This window comes from Pongo pygmaeus, chromosome 16, assembly GCF_028885625.2.
Source record: "Pongo pygmaeus isolate AG05252 chromosome 16, NHGRI_mPonPyg2-v2.0_pri, whole genome shotgun sequence".
In the NCBI taxonomy this organism is placed as follows: Eukaryota; Metazoa; Chordata; class Mammalia; order Primates; family Hominidae; genus Pongo; species Pongo pygmaeus.
The window spans coordinates 46005903-46026754 of record NC_072389.2 but is presented as its reverse complement, the minus strand read 5'-3'; the positions used below and the strand labels follow the sequence as shown (position 1 = coordinate 46026754).

Sequence of the window (20852 nt, the reverse complement as noted above, 5' to 3'; positions counted from 1 at the left end):
CAGGTGAGAACGACTCAGGTCCCATTCCAGAGCTGGCCATAGAGCAGCGATTGGAGCCCTGTACCCTTCAGGACCCCAGGGCCCCTTCCTCTTCCCTGGGCATGGCAGCCTCTTGACCTTTGCTCATCTGCAGTTTATGCCACTTTGGGCCCTAGAAGCTTCAGAAAGAGAGGCTGGGGCATGGCTCTGGAGTGCCACTCACTGGCTGGCAGTGAGGAGCCAGGAGACTGGCATTCCCAGCACCAAAGTCCTATTGATCTTTGCCCTTGCCCCTCCCTGGGAGCCTTGGCCCTCCTCCTGCCTTCATTTCTTCTCTGCTGGCCTCTCCTGTTCTCTGTCTCCTCACTTCCCTCTGTGGCTGTGCTCTGAACTGGCAGTTTTTCCCAGCTCCTTGCCCAGACCAATCCTTCCATGCTGTCTTCAAGCCCTGCTTCCTGCACATCTCCCAGCCCAGACGGGGAGAACCCATGTAAGAAGGTCCACTGGGCTTCTGGGAGGAGGAGGACATCATCCACAGACTCAGAGTCCAAGTCCCACCCGGACTCCTCCAAGATACCCAGGTCCCGGAGACCCAGCCGCCTGACAGTGAAGTATGACCGGGGCCAGCTCCAGCGCTGGCTGGAGATGGAGCAGTGGGTGGATGCTCAAGTTCAGGAGCTCTTCCAGGTGGGTAGCACAGTGGAGAGTGGGAGGAGATGGGGGCCTGGGGCCCACCCAGGGCACTGAGACCTTCACAGGAGCTGGAGGGCTGATGTGAGGTGCTTCCGTGAAGAGAAAGCTTTTGTAACTGATGAAAGAAAGAAGCATAGGTTTGAAGTCCAGAAGTCTGCCTCCCTCTAGGCTTGGCTGTGCCTCTAATGCTCTTTGTGATCTGGGGAAGGTCTTTTAACATCCCTAATCTATAATAGGACTGTTAGTGCCTGTTGTATCTCCTTTGTAGGACTGTCTGGGGCTCAAATGAGACAATAGAAGGGAAAATGCTTGGTCACACTGTTTTTCAAGATTTTATATCTTTATTTACTCCCATCCTCAATGCACATACATGTCTGGAGCTACATTTTCGTTTCTTTTCTTTTTCTTTCTTTCTTTCTTTTTGTTTGTTTGTTTGTTTGTTTGTTTTTGAGACAAAGTCTTGCCCTGTTGCACAGGCTGGAATGCAGTAGTGCAATCTCAGCTCACTGCTCTGCCTGCTGGGTTCAAACCATCCTCCCACTTCAACCTCCTGAGTAGCTGGGACTACAGGTGCGCACCACCACGCCTGGCAAACTTTTTTGTACTTTTTTTTGTAGAGATGGCTTTTCACCATGTGGCCCAGGCTGGTCTTGAACTCCTGGGCTCAAACAATCTGCCTGCCTCGGCCTCTCAACGTGCTGGGATTACAGGTGTGCACCGCCATGCCCAGCCTAGAGCTACATTTTCCAATTCTGTAGCCATCAGCCATGTGTAGCTGTTTGACTTTAAATGTGTTATAATTAAATAAAATTATTCAGTTCCCCAGTCACGTGGGCCACATTTCTTTTTTGTTTTTCTTTTTTTCTTTTTTTTTTTTTTTTTGAGACAGAGTCTTACTCTGTCACCCAGCCTGGAGTGCAATGGCGTGATCTTGGCTCACTGCACCTCCGCCTCTCTAGTTCAAGCAATTCTCCTTCCTCAGCCTCCCGAGTAGCTGGGATTACAGGCATGCGCCACCATGCCCGACTAATTTTGTATTTTTAGTAGAGACGGGGTTTCTCCATGTTGGTCAGGCTGGTCTCGAACTCTCGACCTCAGGTGATCCGCCCACCTCGGCCTCCCAAAGTGCTGGGATTACAGGCGTGAGCCACCGTGCCCAGCCAACATAGGCCACATTTCAAGTGTTAAATAGCCCCATGTGGCTAGTGACTACTATGTTGTCAGCACAAATATAGAACATTTTCGTTATTTCAGACTGGACAGTGCAAGACTAGAATGTTAAGAGTAACCAAAGTTGAGTGCCAATACCAGGACCTAAGCAATCTTTAACCCTGGCTCTGACTAACACTCTTCAACCCCACTCTGGGAAAAGGACAGGTCTTGGTCCCTGGTCACTGGAAATGGCACTTTCTTACTTATATACCTTCAAACCTGGATTCTAGAGAGGTAACAACTGCTGTTCCAGCAATAAGAATAACATTCTGAACACTTAACTACATGCTAGGCACAGTGCCAGGCACTGACATGCATTCTTTCATTTAATCCTCCCCACAACTCCATTAAACAGGTAATGTTTTTCTTTTTTTATAGAGATGAGATCTTGCTATATTGCCCAGGTTGGTCTTGAACTCCTGGGCTCGAACGATCCTCCAATCTTGGCTTCTCAAAGTGCTGGGATTATAGGTGTGAGCCACCATGCCTGGCCAGCAGGTACTGCTTTACAGCTGAGGGAATGGAGGTTTACAGATGTTGAGTAACTTGCCCAAGGTCATACAACTAGGAAGCCATGGGACCAGGTGTGGAGCCTGGCCACTTATTTGAGCAGCCAATGGTTCTCCACACCTGAAATACTTAAGAAAAAAAAACAGATGCCCTGGCTCCTCCTCAACTGAATTTAAATCTACTACAGTGGAGTCCAGATACTGGGCATTTTTTATAAGCTCCACAGTTGGTTCTAATGTGTGGCTGGGCTGAGAACCATAGGCCAAGCTAGCCAGGAGTTCAAAATATGTTGTCCTTGTTTCTCTTTCTTGTTGACTCAGATCCTATCTTTTTGGGGCAGCAGGGCCCTATAATTCCTGTGGGTAAGGGTTATCAGCAGTCCTAGGGTTGCAGGTGGTGAAGAATGATTGATGTGACCCAGTCTATCTCGAAACTAACTGGGTCATGTGTCAGTTTGGTCAAGGTGTTGACCAAAGATGCAGTATCCCAAGCATCTACCTCCCAAGCCCACTCACTGAGGGTGGGGAGACCCCTTGGAGCTGGGAGGCAAACTGTCTTGGCCTGTGTCTGCTCTGACCTCGCAGGACATATCCACTGCTCTTCCCTAATTCCAGCGCTCTCCACTGGATCAGTTTCAATTTCAGATTGTTTACTGTGCACTTGCATACAGTCTCAAATTTCTGACACTCCAGGGCAAATCCTTCCAGGCATCAAAGAAAGACAGTAGCTAAAGAACCTTGTTTTGCAAGATGAAAGTGGAGGGCTGGAGGCTGTACAGTAATAAGCCTGTAACACAGAAAGCAAGACATGTGGGAGGAGCGCTCCCAGGCAATGACTGGAATAAAATGCCTGGCCTGTGATTGCCATGGTAATTGTCCAAAGGTGCCAGGTGGCAGTTTCTCTCCCAATCCCTGCTCTTTTCAGCAGGAAGCAGTTAAGTGGCTGGGGAAGCCCCAGGTGGTTGGTCATCTTGGGCAGAGGTCAAGACAGCACAGTCTCCAGCCTTACTCTGCTCCATTCCAGTTTATGGAGAGCCCCTGCCCACCCACCAGGGCTCTACCCCAGACACCCACCTTAGACAGCAGCAGTGGGAAAGCATCTAAGGATGTAACACTTTACTTGTTTAGTATCTTGGGACCAACCTTCCTTTGTTGGAGGGCCCTACCTCTTCTCCCTGGATGTGCAGCCCAGTGTGGGGTCTTCGGAGGAACCAAGTCTGGGGACACAGACTTGGGGTCCTAGAGCTCCTGTTGTCCGGAGGTAGAGCATGATTTGCCTTCTAAGCAGGGACTTAAACATGCATGAGTTTCTTCTATTTTATGGAGACCCTTGCCCAACATGCACCCCTTTTGTTACCATCCCCTCTATTTCTTTTCTTTTTTTTTTTGAGACAGAGTTTCACTCTTGTTGCCCAGGCTGGAGTACAATGGCATGATCTTGGCTCACTGCAACCTCTGCCTCCCAGGTTCAAGTGATACTCCTGCCTCAGCTTTTCAAGTAGCTGGGATTACAGGCGCCCACCACCACACCTGGCTAATTTTTTGTATTTTTAGTAGAGATGGGGTTTCACCATGTTGGCCAGTCTGGTCTCAAACTACTGACTTCAGGTGATCCACCCACCTCAGCCTCCCAAAGTGCTGGGATTACAGGCATGAGCCACCATGCCTGGCCTGGCATCCCCCATTTCTTGTCACTTTAGAGCCAAACTCCTTAAAGGACTTGTCCACACTCACAGCCTTATTTACTTTTTCCCTGCCTGTCATCACTCAATCCACTGGAATCCGGCTTCTGTTTCCACCACTCTGTTGAGAGCTCTGGCCAAGGTCACCAGTCACTGCCTTGGGGGTAAATCTAATCTTCACATTAGCAAGGGACACTGTTGACCATCCCAGAGTTTTGAAACATTCCTTTCCTGTAGCTTCCTTTTTGATATAGTAACATTTTAATCCTATTAATTAGAATTTAATAATTCTATTAAACTTTTGACTTAAAAAAGTATTGTCAGCTGGGCACAGTGGCTCATGTCTATGATCCCAGCACTTTGGGAGGCTGAGGTGGGCAAATTGCCTGAGTCCAAGAGTTCAAGATTAGCATAGGTAATATGGTGAAACCCCGTCCAAAAAAATACAAAAAATTAGCAGGGGGTGGTGGTGCGTGCCTGTGGTTCCAACCACTTGGGAGGCTGAGGAGGGAGGATTGCTTGAGCCTGGGAAGTCAAGGCTGCAGTGAGCCATGATCGTGCCACCACACTCCAGCCTGGGTGACAAAGCAAGACCCTATCTCAAAAAAAAAAAAAAAAGTATTATCAATGAATATGTGAAACAAACATTTGTGTTTAACTTGATTGCCTCTATAAAAAAAGAAAAAAAATTGTTGGTTCATCTGAGCCTTATTTAATTGCTGGTCTCCCTAGTGGAGAGGTCAGGAGTAAGGACCCTGGGTATGGAAAGGAAGTAAGAAAGGGAGTCAAATCAGGCAGCAGCTTCCAGGAAACCACCCTATGTGACATAGAGTCACACGTTTCACACTTGTTCATCTCAGTAGGGGTTTTATATACCTGCTTATGTTCTGAGAGTTCAAAAATTATTTGAGGGCAAGAGTATTTGGACTGTGATGTGAGCCCATATTCTCAACACCAGATTGCAGTAGTAGTCCTTTTTTTTTTTTAATAGAGATGGAGTCTTGCTATGTTGTCCAGGCTCGTCTTTAACTCCTGGGCTTGAGCAATCTTTCCACCTTGGCTTCCCAAAGTGCTGGGATACAGGGGTGAGCCACTGCACCCAGCCTGCAGTGGCAGTCTCATACTCAGTAATACACATACCTTATATTCAATATATAGTCATACCCTGCTTAACCACAGGGATACATTCTGTAAAATGCTACATTGTTAAGCAATTTCATCATTGTGCAAACATCATAGAGTGTATGTACACAAACCTAGATGGTATAGCCTACCACACATGTAGGCTATATGGTGTAGCTATTATTCCTGGGCTACAAACCTGTACAGCAGGTTACTGTACTGAATACTGTAGGCAGCTGTAATATAATGCTAAGTATTTATATATCTAAACATAGAAAAGGTACAATAACAATACGGTAGAAAAGATTTTAAATGGCACAACTATATATGTCACTTACTATGAATGGAGCCTGCAGGACTGGAAGTTGTTCTGGGTGAGTCAGTGAGTGAATGGTGAGTGAATGTGAGGGCCTAGGACATTACTGTAGATTTTATAAACACGGTACACTTAGGCTGCACTAAATTCTTTTTTTCCTGCTGGGTACAGTGGCTCATAACTGTAATCCCAGCACTTGAGAGGCCGAGGCAGGAGGATTGCTTGAGCCCAGGAGTTCAGGACCAGCTTGGGCAACATAGTGGGACGCCACTCTACAAAAAAAATTTTTTTAATTAGCCAGGGGCCAGGCGCAGTGGCTCATGCCTATAATCCCGCACTTTGGGAGGCCGAAGTGGACGGATCACCTGAGGTCAGGAGTTAGAGACCAGCCTGGCCAACATGGTGAAACCCTATCTCTACTAAAAATACAAAATTATCCAGGCATGGTGGTGGCCACCTGTAATCCCAGCTACTTGGGAGGCTGAGGCAGGAGAATCGCTTGAACCCAGGAGATAGAGGTTGCAGTAAGCCAAGATTGCACCATTGCACTCCAGCCTGGGCGACAAGAGCGAAACCCTGTAAAAAAAAAAAAAAAAAAAAATTAGCCAGATGTGGTGGTGTGCACCTGTAGTCCCAGCTACTTGAGAGGCTGAGGTAGGAGGATTGCTTGAGCCTGGGAGGTTGAGGCTGCAGTGAGCCATGATTGTGCCACTGCACTGTAGCCTGGGTGACAGAATGAGACCCTATCTCAAAAACAAAAACAAAAACAAAAAAAACACTCCACAAAACAACAACAAACAAAAACAAAAACAACACTCCACAAAACAACAACAACAACAAAATGTCTTTTTAAGTTTTAAAAAACTGGTCTTGAGGCCAGGCATGGTGGCTCACGCCTGTAATCCCAGCACTTTTGGAGGCCAAGGCGGGTGGATCGCTTGAGGCTGGGAATTTGAGACCAGCCTGACCAACATGGCAAAACCCCGTCTCTACTAAAAAAATAAAAAATTAGCAGGACGTGGTGGTAGGCACCTGCAATCCCAGCTTCTCGGGAGGCTGAGGCAGGAGAATCACTTGAACCCGGGAGGCAGAGTTTGCAGTGAGCTGAGATCACGCCATTGCACTCCAGCCTGGGCAACAAGAGCGAAACTCCATCCCCCTCCAAAAAAAAATCTGGTCTTGAACTCCTGACCTCAAGCAATCCTCCTGCCTTGGCCTTTCAAAGTGTTGGAATCGGCCGGGCGCGGTGGCTCATGCCTGTAATGCCAGCACTTTGGGAGGCCCAGGCGGGCGGATCACGAGGTCAGGAGATCGTGACCATCCTGGCTAACACGGTGAAATCCCGTCTCTACTAAAAATACAAAAAATTAGCTGGGCGTGGTGGCAGGCGCCTGTAGTCCCAGCTACTCAGGAGGCTGAGGCAGGAGAATGGCGTGAACCCGGGAGGCAGAGCTTGCAGTGAGCCGAGACTACGCCACTGCACTCCAGCCTGGGCAACAGAGCAAGACTCCATCTCAAAAAAACAAAAAAAAATCAAAGTGAACCACCATAACCAGCTGCTACACTAAATTTATAAAAATATTTTTTTCTTTCTTTTTTTTTTTTTTTTTTTGAGGCAAGGTCTCACTATGTTTCCCAAGCTGATCTCGAACTTCTGGGCTCAAGCAATCTGCCTGCCTTGACCTCCCAAAGTATTGGGATTACAGGCATGAGCCACTGTGCCCAGACTATACATTTTTTTTTTCTTTCTTCAGTAATAAGCTAACTTCAGATTACTGTAACTTTTTTACTTTATAAACTTAAAATTTTTTTTTTTAATAGAGATGGGATCTGCTATGTTGCCCAGGATGGTCTCGAACTCCTGGACTCAAGTAATCCTCCCACCTCAGCATTGCAAAGTGCTGGGATTACAGGTGTGAGCCACTACACCCGGACCTAAACTTTTTAATTTTTTAACTTTTTGACTCTTTTGTAATAACACTTAGTCTAAAACACAAACACATTTTACAGTTGTACAGAAATATTTTCTTTCTTTATATGCTTATTCTACAAGCTTTTTTTTTTTTAGACAGGGTCTTACTTTGTTACCCAGGCTGGAGTGCAGTGGCACGAATATAGCTCAGTGCAGCCTCGACCTCCTGGGTTCAAGTGATTCTCCTACCTCAGCCTCCCAAATAGCTGGGACTACATCCGCACACCACCACGCCTGGCTAATTTTTGTATGTTTTGTAGAGATGGGGTTTCACCATGTTGACCAGGCTGGAGCTTTGTTCTATTTTTTAAAATTTTAGTTTTTTTTTTTTAACTTTTTTAACTTTTTTTTTTTAACCGAATACATAAGCACACACATTAGCCTCAATAGGGTCAGGATCATCAATATCACTATCTTCCACCTCCACTTCTTGTGCCACTGGAAGGTCTTTAGGGGCAATAACAGGCATGCAGCTGTCATCTCCAGCAGTGCCTTCTTCTGGAATACCTCCTGAGGAATCTCCCTAAGACTGTTTTACAGTAACTTTTTTGTCTGTTTAATGAGTAGAAGGAGAACACCCTAAAATAATGATAAAAAGTATAGTAAATACATAAACTAATATAGTTATTTATTATCATTATATGTATTCTGTACTGTGCATAATTGTATGTGCTATACATTTATACAACTGCAGTACAGTAGATTTGTTTACACCAGTATCACAAATATGTAATTAATGCCTTGCACTATGACATTATGATGGCTACAATGTCACAAGGCAATAGGAAATTTTCAGCTCCATTATAATCTCCTTTTTTTTTTTTTTTTTTTGAGACAGAGTCTTGCTCCGTCACCCAGGCTGGAGTGCAGTGGTGCAATCTCAGTTCACTGCAACCTCCGCTTCCCAGGTTCAAGCAATTCTCCTACCTCAGCCTCCTGAGTAGCTGGGATTACAGGCATGCGTCACCACACTAGGCTTATTTTTGTATTTTTAGTAGAGACAGAGTTTCCTCATGTTGGCCAGGCTGGTCTCAAACTCCTGACCTCAGGTGATCTGCCCGCCTTGGCCTCCCAAAGTGCTGGGATTACAGGTGTGAGTCACTGCTCCTGGCCTCCATTATTATTCTTATTTTTTTTTTTTGAGATAGATTCTGGCCGTTTGACCCAGGCTGGGGTGCAGTGGCTTGATCTTGGCTCATTGCAACCTCCACCTCCTGGGCTCAAGCCAGCCTCCCACCTCAGCCTTCCAAGTAGCTAGGAGCACAGGCCACCATACCTGGGTAATTTTTTCATTTTTTGTAGAGACGGGGTTTCATCATGTTTGCCTGGCTGGTCTCAAACTCCTGTGCTCAAGTGATCCACCCGCCTTGGCCTCTGAAAGTGTTGGGATTACAGGCATGAGCCACCGAGCCTGACCGCATTATAACGTTATGGGATTACCATTGTATATGTGGTTAGTTATTGACTGACATATCATTATGTGGCACATGACTATACATATATTGAATATCACAAGTGATATAATGATGGTTTGGGGGGCAGGACTGATACTTTTTTATTTTTTTATTATTTAATTTATATATATATATGTGTGTGTGTGTGTGTGTGTGTGTGTGTGTGTGTATAGAGACGAGGTCTCCCTGTGTTGCCCAGACTGGTCTTGAACTCCTGAACTTAAGCAGTCCTCCCACCTCAGCCTCCCAAAGTGCTGGGATTACAGGCATAAGCCACTGCACCTGACCAAGACTGATACTTTTTTAAAGGCAAAGTTCTAATGATTAGAGTGTTTTTTGCTTGTTTGTTTGTTTTTGAGACAGAGTCTCGCTTTATCGCCCACGCTGGAGTGCAGTGGCACGATCTCGGCTCACCACAACCTCCACCTCCCAGGTTTGACTGATTCTCCTGCCTCAGCCTCCCCAGTAGCCGGGGTTACAGGCATGCACCACCACGCCCGGCTAATTTTTGTATTTTTAGTAGAGATGGGGTTTCGCCACGGTGGCCAGTCTGGTCTCAAACCCCTGACCTCAGGTGATCCGCCTGCCTCAGCCTCCCAAAGTGCTGGGATTACAGGCATGAGCCACCACTCCCGGCCTAGAGTTTATCTTTATTATAATGCCCACCCGCACCCTCTGAGATTCCAGTTACAGATGTTAGACCACTTGATATCCACAGGTCATCAAAGTTCTTTTCTATTCTGTCGTCTCCCTCTACCCTGCCCACCCAGGTTTTTTTTTAATCTGTGCTTCATTTTAGCTCATTTCATTTGCTATATCTTCAACTGACCTTTTTTTTCCCACAGTGTTAAACATGCTGTTAATTCTATCCAGTAAAGTTTACATTTAAAATATGCAATTTTTCTTCTCTAGGTGCTCCATTTGGTTTTGTTTGTTTGTTTGTTTTGAGACAGACTCTCACTCTGTCACCCAGGCTGGAGTGCAAATGGTGTGATCTCAGCTCACTGCAACCTCTGCCTCCCTGGTTCAAGCAATTCTCCTGCCTTAGCCTCCTGAGTAGCTGGGATTACAGGCATGTGCACCATGTCTGGCTAATTTTTGTATTTTTAGTAGAGATGGGGTTTCACCATGTTAGCCAGGCTGGTCTCTAACCCCTGACCTCAGGTGATCCCCACCTCAGCCTCCGAAGTGCTAGGATTACAGGCGTGAGCCATAGTACCTGGCCTGGTTCTTTTTTTCTTCTTCTTATTTTTTTTAATGGAGAAGAGTTCTTGCTATGTTGCCAAGGCTGGTCTCAAACTCCTGGCCTCAAGCACTCTCCTGTCTTAGCTCCCACCAAAGTGCTGAGATTAAGGCATGAGCCACTGTGCCTGGCTGGTTCTTTTATTTATTTATTTATTTATTTTTATTTTTATTTTATTTTGAGACAAAGTCTTGCACTGTCACCCTGGCTGGAGGGCAGTGGCATGATCTCGGCTCACTGCAACCTCCGCCTCTCGGGTTCAAGCCATTCTGCTGCCTCAGCCTCCCGAGTAACTGGGATTACAGGTACACGCCAGAACACCTGGCTAAATTTTTGTATTTTTAGTAGAGACGGGGTTTCACCATGTTGGCCAGGCTGGTCTCAAACTCTCAAGGCTGAGAGTGAGCCGCCCATCTCAGCCTCCCAAAGTGCTGGGATTATAGGCGTGAGCCACTGTACCTGGCCTGATTCTTTCTTTTATCTTCCGTATCTCTCATTACTGTGTTTATGTTTTCCTTGTCCGCTAATTCTATCATTTATGTCTTTTCTGGGTCTACTTTTTAAGTTTTTTAATCTAGGCCAGGCTGGGTGGCTCACGCCTGTAATCCCAACACTTTGGGAGGCTGAGGTGGGCGGATCACCTGAGGTCAGGAGTTAGAGACCAGCTTGGTCAACATGGTAAAACCCCATCTCTACTAAAAATACAAAAACTAGCCAGGCATGGTGGCACACACCTATAGTCTCAGCTACTTGGGAGGCTGAGGCAGGAGAATTGCTTGAACCTGGGAGGCAGAGGTTGCAGTAAGTCGAGATCGTGCCACTGCACTCCCGCCTGGGCAACAGAGTGAGACTACATCTCAAAAAAAAAAAAAAATTTTTAATCCAGAGTGAGAGGGAGAACAGCAAGATTGTTAAGGGGCAGAAGGAGCTTGGTCTGCTTTTATTGACTAATTTCCCTCTTGGTTATAGGTCATATTTTCCTGCTTCTTAGCGTGACTAGTAATTTTTTATTAGAAACTGGACATTGTACATTTTGTGTTGAGTGACTGAATTTTTAGTTTGGCTTTGTTCTAGTAGGTGGTTAAGTTACTTACAGTTCAGCTTGATCTGTCTGAGCTTGCTTTTAAGCTTTGCTAGGGTTAGTCTAGAGTAGCCTTTTGTTTTTGTTTATTTTTTCTGAGACTGTCTCGCTCTGTCGCCCAGGTTGGAGTGCAGTGGCGCAATCTCGGCTCACTGCAAACTCCGCCTCCCAGGTTCACGCCATTCTCCTGCCTCAGCCTCCCGAGTAGCTGGGACTACAGGCGCCTGCCACCACACCTGGTTAATTTTTTTGTATTTTTAGTAGAGATGGGGTTTCACCGTGTTAGCCAGGATGGTCTCGATCTCCTGACCTTGTGATACACCCACCTCGGCCTCCCAAAGTGCTGGGATTACAGGTGTGAGCCACCAAGCCCGGCCTAGAGTAGCCTTTAATCTAGAGAATAATTTATCCCTCTAGTAAAGCCTGACCTTTGTTATTATTATTATTATTATCATTATTTTTTGAGACAGAGTCTTGCTCTATTGCCCATGCTGGAGGGCAGTTATGTAATCAGGGCTCACTGCAACGTCAGCTTCCCAGGCTCAAGTGATCCTCTTGCCTTAGCGTCCCTCGTAGCTGGGACTACAAGAGCATGCCACCACACCTGGATAATTTTTACACTTTTTTTGTAGAGACAGAGTCTCACTATGCTACCCAGGCTGGTCTCAAACTCCTGAGCTCAAGTGATCCTCCCCTGTCAGCCTTCTGAATTCTAGGATTATAGGCAGGAGCCACCATGCCCAGTAAGCATGACCCTTTTGAGGTCTGTACTGAACTCCTGCATGATCAACGATAACTGTCCACTCTGGTTGAAACTCAGTTTGTCTCCAAGTGCTGTGTGGGGTCTCGGAACTGTTTCCCCCTGTGCCTTCAGTGCCTCATAGTATCTGGTCTTGTGAAAATTTTACTCTATGAATGTGCATCTTAAGAGTTCAACAAAGATTCAAGAGAAACTTTATGCAGATTTCTGGAGGTCTCTTTCTGCATACCTCCTTCCTTCCCAGAACTTTGTCCAGCAACTTCCAGCCCTCTCACCCCTCTTAAACTCTGATCTGTCATATCAATTTAGCAAGACCACTGTGCTGTGTTTGGGATCACTCTGCTCTGTGATTTGGAAGTTGCCTCCAGGAAGAAATCTGAGGCAATGGGAGTTTACCTCTTTTGTGTCCCTCGTCTCTGGGATCACAGTCCCGAGTTACCTGTCATCCAATGTCTGAAAACATTGTTCATATATTTTGTCTAGTTTTCTAGTGACTTAAATTGTGAGAATAAACTTCATCATGACCAGAAGCATAAATATCTGATTAACTCAGCCTTCAGGTCTCAGAGCTCACTGCCTACCTAGGAAGCCTTCCTGAACCCCAGGCTTGGTTAAGTTCCCCTCCCATGTGCTGCCGTAGTATCTCATCAGGGTGCCTATCACCCTGTATTGTTTTTTGTCTTGTTTTTTTTTTTTTTTTTTTTTTTTAGATAGTGTCTCACTCTGTTGCCCAGGCTGGAGTGCAATGGTGCGATCTTGGCTCACTGCACTCACTGCAATCTCAGCCTCCCGAGTTCAAGCGATTCTCCAGCCTCAGCCTCCCGAGTAGATGGGATTAAAGGTGCCCGCCACCACACCCAGCTAATTTTTTTGTATTTTTAGTAAAGAAAGGGTTTCAACATATTGGCAAGCTGGTTTCGAATTCCTGACCTCAAGTGATCTGCCCACCTAAGCCTCCCAAAGTGCTAGGATTACAGGCATGAGCCACCGTGCCTGGGCTCACCCTGTATGGTAACTGCCATTTCACTTGTCTGTATCCCTCAATAAACTATAGGCTTTTCAAGGCCAGGGTCCTCCTCTCTGTCTTGCTGTATGTGTCATCACGATGCTTAGTACATAGGATGCACTCAATAACAAGGCAGAGGCCAGGCCTGGCCCTGTCTCTACAAAGAAATATAAAAATTTGCCAGGTGTGGTGGAGAATGCCTGTAGTCACAGCTACTCAGGAGGCTGAAGCAGGAGGTTTTCTTGAGTCCAAGGAGCTTGAGGCTGCAGTGAGCTATGATCGCACCAATACACTCCAGCCTGGGTGACAGAGTGACACCGTGACACCTTGAATCAAAAAAATATGAATAAAAATAAATAAATAAATGCTGAGTAGATGACCTAGAGATCAAGGAAGCAAAGGGGAAAATCTAGATCTTAAGGTGAAAGGGCTAACTTAGGCACTATTTATTTTTAAAAAGGTATGGAAGGACCAAAATTGTTAAAGTGGTTATCCACTGGCAATGGGAGCAGTGAGAAGGTAGGTGAGGTTTCTTTTTCTTTTTCTTTTACTTATTTTCTTTCTTCTCTCTTCTTTCTTCTTCTTTTTTTTTTTTTTTTAACAAAAGCAACTTTCTTGAAGTATAATTGACATAGCATTAAATTTGGACTTTTTTTTTTTTTTTTTTGAGATGGAGTCTCCCTCTGTCACCCAGGCTGGAGTGCAATGGAGAGATCTCAGCTCACTGCAACCTCTGCCTCCCAAGTTCAAGCAATTCTCCTGCCTCAGCCTCCCGAGTAGCTGGGATTACAGCCGCAAACCACCATGCCCAGCTAATTTTTGTATTTTTTTGTAGAGATGGGGTTTCATCATGTTGGCCAGGCTAGTCTCAAACTCCTGATCTCAGGTGATCCACCCGCCTCGGCCTCCCAAAGTGCTGGGATTACAGGTGTGAACCACCCCACCTGACCTTAAATTTGCCCTTTTTAAGTGTACATTTGGACGTGTTTTGCCATATGTAACTACCACCCTAATCAAGATAAAGAACATTTCTATCATCCAAAAAGTTCCCCAACTAGCACTTACCTTTAAACAAATTATATAACTTAATTACTTTTTTTTTTTTTTTTTTTGAGACAGAGTCTCACTCTGTCTCCCAGGTTGGAGTGCAGTGGCGCGATCTCCACTCACTGCAAGCTCCGCTTCCCGGGTTTACGCCATTCTCCTTCCCCTGCCTCAGCCTCCCAAGTAGCTGGGACTACAGGCACCCACCACCAGGCCCCGCTAATTTTTTGTATTTTTTTTAGTAGAGACGGGGTTTCACCGTGTTATCCAGGATGGTCTCGATCTCCTGACCTCGTGATCTACCCGCCTCGGCCTCCCGAAGTGCTGGGATTACAGGCGCCACTGCACCCGGCCTATATAACTTAATTACTTATTATGTCTGTTTTTATTATGTCTCCTTGACTGCCACCACGATATAGACTCTTTGAGGCAGGATCTTTATTTTGCTCACTGAAGTTCCCAAGTTCACAATGCCAGGTAAATAATAGGCACTGGGCACATATGTTGAATAAATTCCAAAGGATTTAATCAAATGCGAAAGGTGAAATTCTCGGTCAGGCGCAGCGGTTCACACCTGTAATCCCAGCACTTTGGGAGGCTGAGGCGGGCAGATCACTTGAGATCAGGAGTTCAAGACCAGCCTGATCAACATGGTGAAACCTCGTCTCTACTAAAAATACAAAACTTAGCCATCGTGGTGGCAGGTGCCTGTAATCCCAGCTATTCGGGAGGCTGAGGCAGGAGAATCGCTTGAACCCGGGAGGCGGAGGTTACAGTGAGCCGAGATCAAGCCACTGCACTCTAGCCTGGGCAACAGAGACTCCATCTCAAAGAAAAAAAAATTATGGCTGGGCGCAGTGGCTCACACTTGTAATCCCAGCACTTTGGGAGGCTGAAGCAGGTGGATCACGAGGTCAGGAGATCGAGACCAGGCTGGCTAACACGGTGAAACCCTGTCTCTACTAAAAATACAGAAATTAGTTGGGCATGGTGGTGGGCACCTGTAATCCCAGCTACTCAGGAGGCTGAGACAGGAGAATCACTTGAACCCGGGAGGCGGAGGTTGCAGTGAGTTGAGATCGCACCACTGCACTTCAGCCTGGGCAACAGAGCAAGACTCCATCTCAAAAAAAAAAAATTTAATTAATTAATTAATTAATTAAAAATGCAAAAATTAGCCAGGCCTGGTGGCGGGCTCCTGTAGTCCCAGCTACTCAGGAGGCTGAGGCATTGAGAACCACTTGAACCTGGGATGGGGCGGTTGCGGTGAGCTGAGATTGCGCCACTGCCCTCCAGCCTGGGCAACAGAGTAAGACTCTGCCTCAAAAAAAAAAAAAAGTGAAATTCTCAAACCAGTGAAAAATTGTAAACGTGAATATAAAATATGTATCCAAGTCAGTATGGGAAGAACTTGTTAAGCATTTAAAAAAAAAAAGAAAAAAGGCCGGGCGCAGTGGCTCACACCTGTAATCCCAGCACTTTGGGAGGCCAAGGCGGGCAGATCACGAGGTCAGGAAATCGAGACCATCCTGGCTAATATGGTGAAACCCCATCTCTACTAAAAATACAAAAAAATTAGCTGGGCGTGGTGGCGGGCACTTGTAGTCCCAGCTACTCGGGAGGCTGAGGCAGGAGAATGGCATGAACCCGGGAGTCAGAGCTTGCAGTGAACCGAGATCGCGCCACTGCACTCAAGCTTGGGTGACAGAGCGTGACGTGGGTGGATTGCTTGAGCTCAGGAGTTAGAGACCAGCCTGGGCAACACGGTGAAACCGCGTCTTTACCACAAATATAAAAATCAGCTGGGCGTGGTGGTGCACGTCTGTGGTCCTAGCTACTCAGGAAGCTGAGGCGGGAGGATTGCTGGAGCCCAGGAAGTTGAAGCTGCAGTGAGCCGTGATCTCACCACTGCACTCCAGCCTGGGTGACAGAGCGAGACCCTGTCTGGAGAAAAAAAAAAAAAAAAGCGCCAGGCACAGTGGCTCATGCCTGTAATCCCAGCACTTTGGGAGGCCGAGGCGGGCAGATCACCTGAGGTCGGGAGTTCGAGACCAGCCTGACCAACATGGAGAAACCCCGTCTCTACTAAAAATATAAAATTAGCCAGGCGTGGTGGCGCATGCCTGTAATCCCAGCTACTCGGGAGGCTGAGGCAGGAGAATTGCTTGAACCCGGGAGGCAGAGGTTGTGGTGAGCCGAGATCACGCCATTGCACTCCAGCCTGGGCAACAAGAGCAAAACTCCATCTCAAAAAAAAAAAAAATAGCAATACACACTGGAAAATACCATTAGATTTAACTATATAAACACATACATGTATTTCCCCAACAGCACCCCTCCAGCACAATAGCTATTTCCATCATATGTGAAATCTAGGTTTAATCTGAATTCAATAAGTTAAAAAGAAGGAGTTCTTAAATCAGTATGAAAAAAACTGAAAATCTCAACAGAAAAATGGTTAACATATCAGTTCTTGAAGTGTAGTCTAGTGACCGATGGAGGTTCCCAAGAACTCTTTCAGAGGTTCTGTGATTATTTTCATAATAACGGTAATTTTTTTTTTTTTTTTTTTTTTTTTGAGAAAGAGAGTCTTGCTTTGTTGCCCAGGCTGGAGTGCAGTGGCGCGATATTGGCTCACTTCCTGAGTTCAAGCCATTCTCCTGCCTCAGCCTCCCAAGTAGCTGGGATTACAGGCGCACGGCACCATACCTGGCTAATTTTTGTATTTTTAGTAGAGATGGAGATTTCACCAAGTTGGCCAGGCTGGTCTTGAACTCCTGACCTCAAGTGATCCATCTGCCTCAGCCTCGCGCCTGGCCAATGCTAAGATTTTGTTTGCCTTTTTCAGTATGTTGACATTTGTGCTGATAATGCAAAAGCAACAGTGGCCCTTCACATGAATCAAGAAAGTGGCACTAAACTGTACTAGTAGTCGTGTTCTTCACTACTACATCGTTTTCACTTAAGAAAGTCCTCTTCATCTGTAAAATGGGTAAAGGAAAAGATAACAGAAAGAATGTCCTTGTTGAAGCAGTAAAATATTAATTTTATTAATTATATTTGAGCTCACGTCCTTTTTTAATAGACCTATTTTTTAGAGCAGTTTTAGGTTCACAGACAAATTGAGCATAAGGTAAAAGATATTTCCCATATCTCCCTGCCCCCACATATGCATAGCTTCCCCCACTATCCCCCACCCAGCAGCAAGGTTATATATTATTTGTTACAATCAATGAATTTACATTGACACATCATTATCAACCAAAGTCCATGGTTTAAATTAGGCTTCACTGTTGGTGGTGTACATTCTATGGTTTTGGACAAATGTGCATGACATGTATCCATCGTTATAGTGTCATACAGAAGAGTTCCACTGTCCTGAGAATCCCCTGTGGTCTACTTGTCCCTCCTCCCTCTTACCCCTGTAGCAATCACTGATCTTTTTACTATCGCCATACTTTTTCCAGCAGGTCTTACTGTTGGGATCATAGAGTATTTAGGTTGGCTTCTTCATTTTTTTTTTTTTTTTTTTTTTTGAGACAGGGTCTCTACTTTTTTGCCCAGGCTAGACTCCTTGGGACTATACAGGTGCATGCTACTGTGACTGGCTTCAAACTGGCTTATTTAACTGTCATATGTATTTTAGGTTCCTCCGTGACTCTTCCTGGCTTGATAGCTCATTCATTTTTGCACTGAATAATATTCCATTCTCTGGACATACCAGTTTGTTTATCCATTCACCTACTGAAGACTATCTTAGTTGCTTCCACGTTTTGGCAATTATGAATAAAGCTGCTATAGATCATCTGTGTGCATGTGTTTTTTTTTTTTTTTTTTTGAGACAGAGTCTCTCTCTGTCGCCCAGGCTGGAGTGCAGTGGCGCCATCTTGGCTCACTGCAAGCTCCGCCTCCCGGGTTCACACCATTCTCCTGCCTCAGCCTCCCTAGTAGCTGGGACTACAGGCACCCACCACAACGCCCGGCTAATTTTTTGTATTTTTAGTAGAGACGGGGTTTCACTGTGTTAGCCAGGATGGTCTCAATCTCCTGACCTCGTGATCAGCCCGCCTCAGCCTCCCAAAGTGCTGGGATTACAGGCGTAAGCCACCGCGCCCGGCCATCTGTGTGCAGGTTTTTGTGTGAATGTGTTTTCATCTCATTCGGGTAAATACCAAGGGAGTGCAATTAATGGACTGCATGGTAAGAGTGTGTTTAGGGCTGGGCATGGTGGCTCACGCCTGTAATCCCAGTGCTTTGGGAGGCAGAGGCGGGAGGATCACTTGAGACCAGGAGTTTGAGACCAGCCTGGACAACATATTGAGACTTCTGTCTCTACAAAAAATTAAAAATTAGCTGGGTGTGGTGGTGTGCACCTGTGGTCCCAGCTACTTGGGAGGCTGAGGTGGGAGGATCCCTTGAGCCTGGGAGGTCAAGGCTGCAGTGAGCCTTGATCGTGCCACTGCACTCCGGCCTGGGTGACAGAGCAATACTGTGTCTCAAAAAAAAAAAAAAGTTTAGTTTTGTAAGAAACCACCAAACTGTCTTCCAAAGTAGCCATACCATTTTGCATTCCCACCAGCAATGAATGACATGAATGAATGAATGTTTTAATTTGCAATTCCCTAATGACTGATGTTGAACATCTTTTTATACACTCACTTTTCATCTATATATCTTATTTAGTGGGGTGTCTGTTCATATCTTTTGTCCATTTTTCAATTGTGTTGTTCATCTTCTTCTTGTAATTTAATTTTTTTTTTTTTTTTTGACAGAGTCTTGCTCTGTCACCCAGGCTGGAGTGCAGTGGTGCGATCCATTCTCTGCAACTTCTGCCTCCCGGGTTCAATCGATTCTCCTGCCTCAGCTCCCGGAGTAGCTGGGATTACGGGTATGCGCAACCACACCCAACTAATTTTTGTATATTCAGTAGAGACGGGGTTTCACCACGTTGGCCAGGCTGGTCTCGAACTCCTGACCTCAAATGATACACCCGCCTCGGCCTCCGAAAGTGCTGAGATTACAGGCATGAGCCACCGTGGCCAGCTTTTGTTTTAAGACAGAGACTTGCCCAGGCAGGCTGGAGTGCAGTAGCACGATCTCCGCTCACTGCAACCTCCACCTCCTGGTTGAAGCCATTCTCCTGCCTCAGCCTCCCGAATAGCTGGGATTACAGGCATGTGCCACCAGGCTCGGCTACTTTTTGCATTTTTAGCAGAGACAGGATTTCATCACTTTGGCCAGGCTGGTCTTGAACTCCTGACCTCAAATAATCCACCCACCTCAGCCTCCCAAAGTGCTGGGATTACAGAAGTGAGTCACTGTGCCTGGTCAATAATTCTTTGTATTTTTTGGGTAACAGTCCCTTATCAGCTGCCTTTAATTTATTTATTTATTTTTTTTTTGTGACGAAGTCTCCCTCTGTCACCCAGGATGGAGTACAGTGGCACAATTTCGGCTCACTGCAACCTCTGCCTCCCAGGTTCCAGGTTCAAGTGATTCTCCTGCCTCAGCCTCCCAAGTAGCTGGGATTACAGGCATCCACCACCATGCCCGGCTAATTTTTGTATTTTTAGTAGACACAGGATTTCACCATGTTGGCCAGGCTGGTCTTGAACTCCTGACCTCAGGTGATCTGCCTGCCTCAGCCTCCCGAAGTGCTGGGATTACAGGCATGAGCCACTGCACCCAGCCAAAATATAGTATATGTTTAGTAAATTACTGTTGAATGGAAAACTGAATGGGTGTTCTGAGTGAGGAGAAAGTCTAACCATGGGAAATTGGAGAGAGGTGGGTTGAGTCCCTGACAGTAACCTTCATTCCAGCACCAGCTGGTCAGGCCCCTCTGAGACCCATGTGATTTCCAAATAGGATCAAGCAACCCCTTCTGAGCCTGAGATTGACCTGGAAGCTCTCATGGATCTATCCACAGAGGAGCAGAAGACTCAACTGGAGGTAGGATGGGGGCTAGAAGCTGGCCTTGGGTCAGTGGGAACCCAGAAACCCAGGTTTTGCCTCCTTTGGTGGAGTGCAGAGAACCAATCCAGAGGGGAGAATTCTTGGGAGATTGGTGGGGACTTGCGGGAAAGTGCTGTGACTTGGGGCCCTCTCTGTGTTCTCTCCTATCTAGGCCATTCTCAGGAACTGCCCCCGCCCCACAGAGGTAAGGGATGTTCTGCTGGTCTGGGGTAAGAGGAGGCCCAATGGGGGAGGCAGCTAATGAGGAGTATTTGAAGGGAAGGCTTGGCTGTGGGTCCTTCTCCCTTCTCTGGGGAGTCAGGGGCAGGGGAAGATTAGGGAGGGCAGGGTGGGGGGTGAACTGTGACCCCAAGCCTTGGTCTCACTCCTGTTTCTCTCTCAGACTTTTATCTCTGAGCTGCTCAGTCAACTCAAGAAACTCCGGAGACTCAGCCGGCCTCAGAAATAAGCCTGAGAGACCATCTTTAGCAGCCTCAGCACTGCCAGGCCTGCCCTGAAACTCCAGATCCTGGCTAAGAAGGAAACAGCTCCTTGGGACACAAACAAGAAATGTGGACAAGGAGGGACATTTGCATACTCCTACTGTCTGTGCAGTCACAGCTAGTTTCTGTCAGCTGGGCTCTCTGGGAGAGAGCTGGCTGTTGTCCAGTGCCTTCCTTGGCAGCCAAGTGGATAAAACCTTTAGAAGCCCCAGCTCAATGGAGTGTGGAACATATCTGTGCTGAGGGACAGGGGAGGGAGAGAATGAAGTGATACACAGGAAGGCCACAACCTAAGTCCCTTGGCTGTGCCTACACACCTCA

At 46.4% G+C, this 20852-nt stretch overlaps 1 protein-coding gene across 2 annotated transcripts; it reads left to right on the top strand.

Annotated features, from left to right (window-relative positions):
• Positions 1-344: 344 nt before the first annotated feature.
• On the top strand, positions 345-20742 carry PPP1R14D (protein phosphatase 1 regulatory inhibitor subunit 14D). 2 transcript variants are annotated; one of them, XM_054450294.1, is made up of 5 exons: positions 359-666; positions 18846-18961; positions 19942-20025; positions 20201-20233; positions 20432-20733. In XM_054450294.1, exons 1-5 carry the CDS (start codon positions 412-414, stop codon positions 20544-20546), a joined length of 603 nt encoding a protein of 200 aa, XP_054306269.1. In that variant the 5' UTR covers positions 359-411; the 3' UTR covers positions 20547-20733. The 2 variants fall into 2 exon arrangements, with proteins under 2 accessions (XP_054306268.1, XP_054306269.1); XM_054450293.1 differs by lacking the exon at positions 18846-18961 and having other exon boundaries at positions 345-666; positions 20432-20742.
• The last annotated feature ends 110 nt before the right edge of the window (positions 20743-20852 follow it).

Bases quoted from the DNA above. Each gene is read 5' to 3' on its own strand.
- PPP1R14D (XM_054450294.1), top strand. From the start codon at position 412: ATGCTGTCTTCAAGCCCTGCTTCCTGCACATCTCCCAGCCCAGACGGG. The intron at 667-18,845 runs GTGGGTAGCACA...TTTTTTTGACAG, and splicing joins AAGTTCAGGAGCTCTTCCAG to AGTCTTGCTCTGTCACCCAG. The intron at 20,234-20,431 runs GTAAGGGATGTT...TTTCTCTCTCAG, and splicing joins ACTGCCCCCGCCCCACAGAG to ACTTTTATCTCTGAGCTGCT.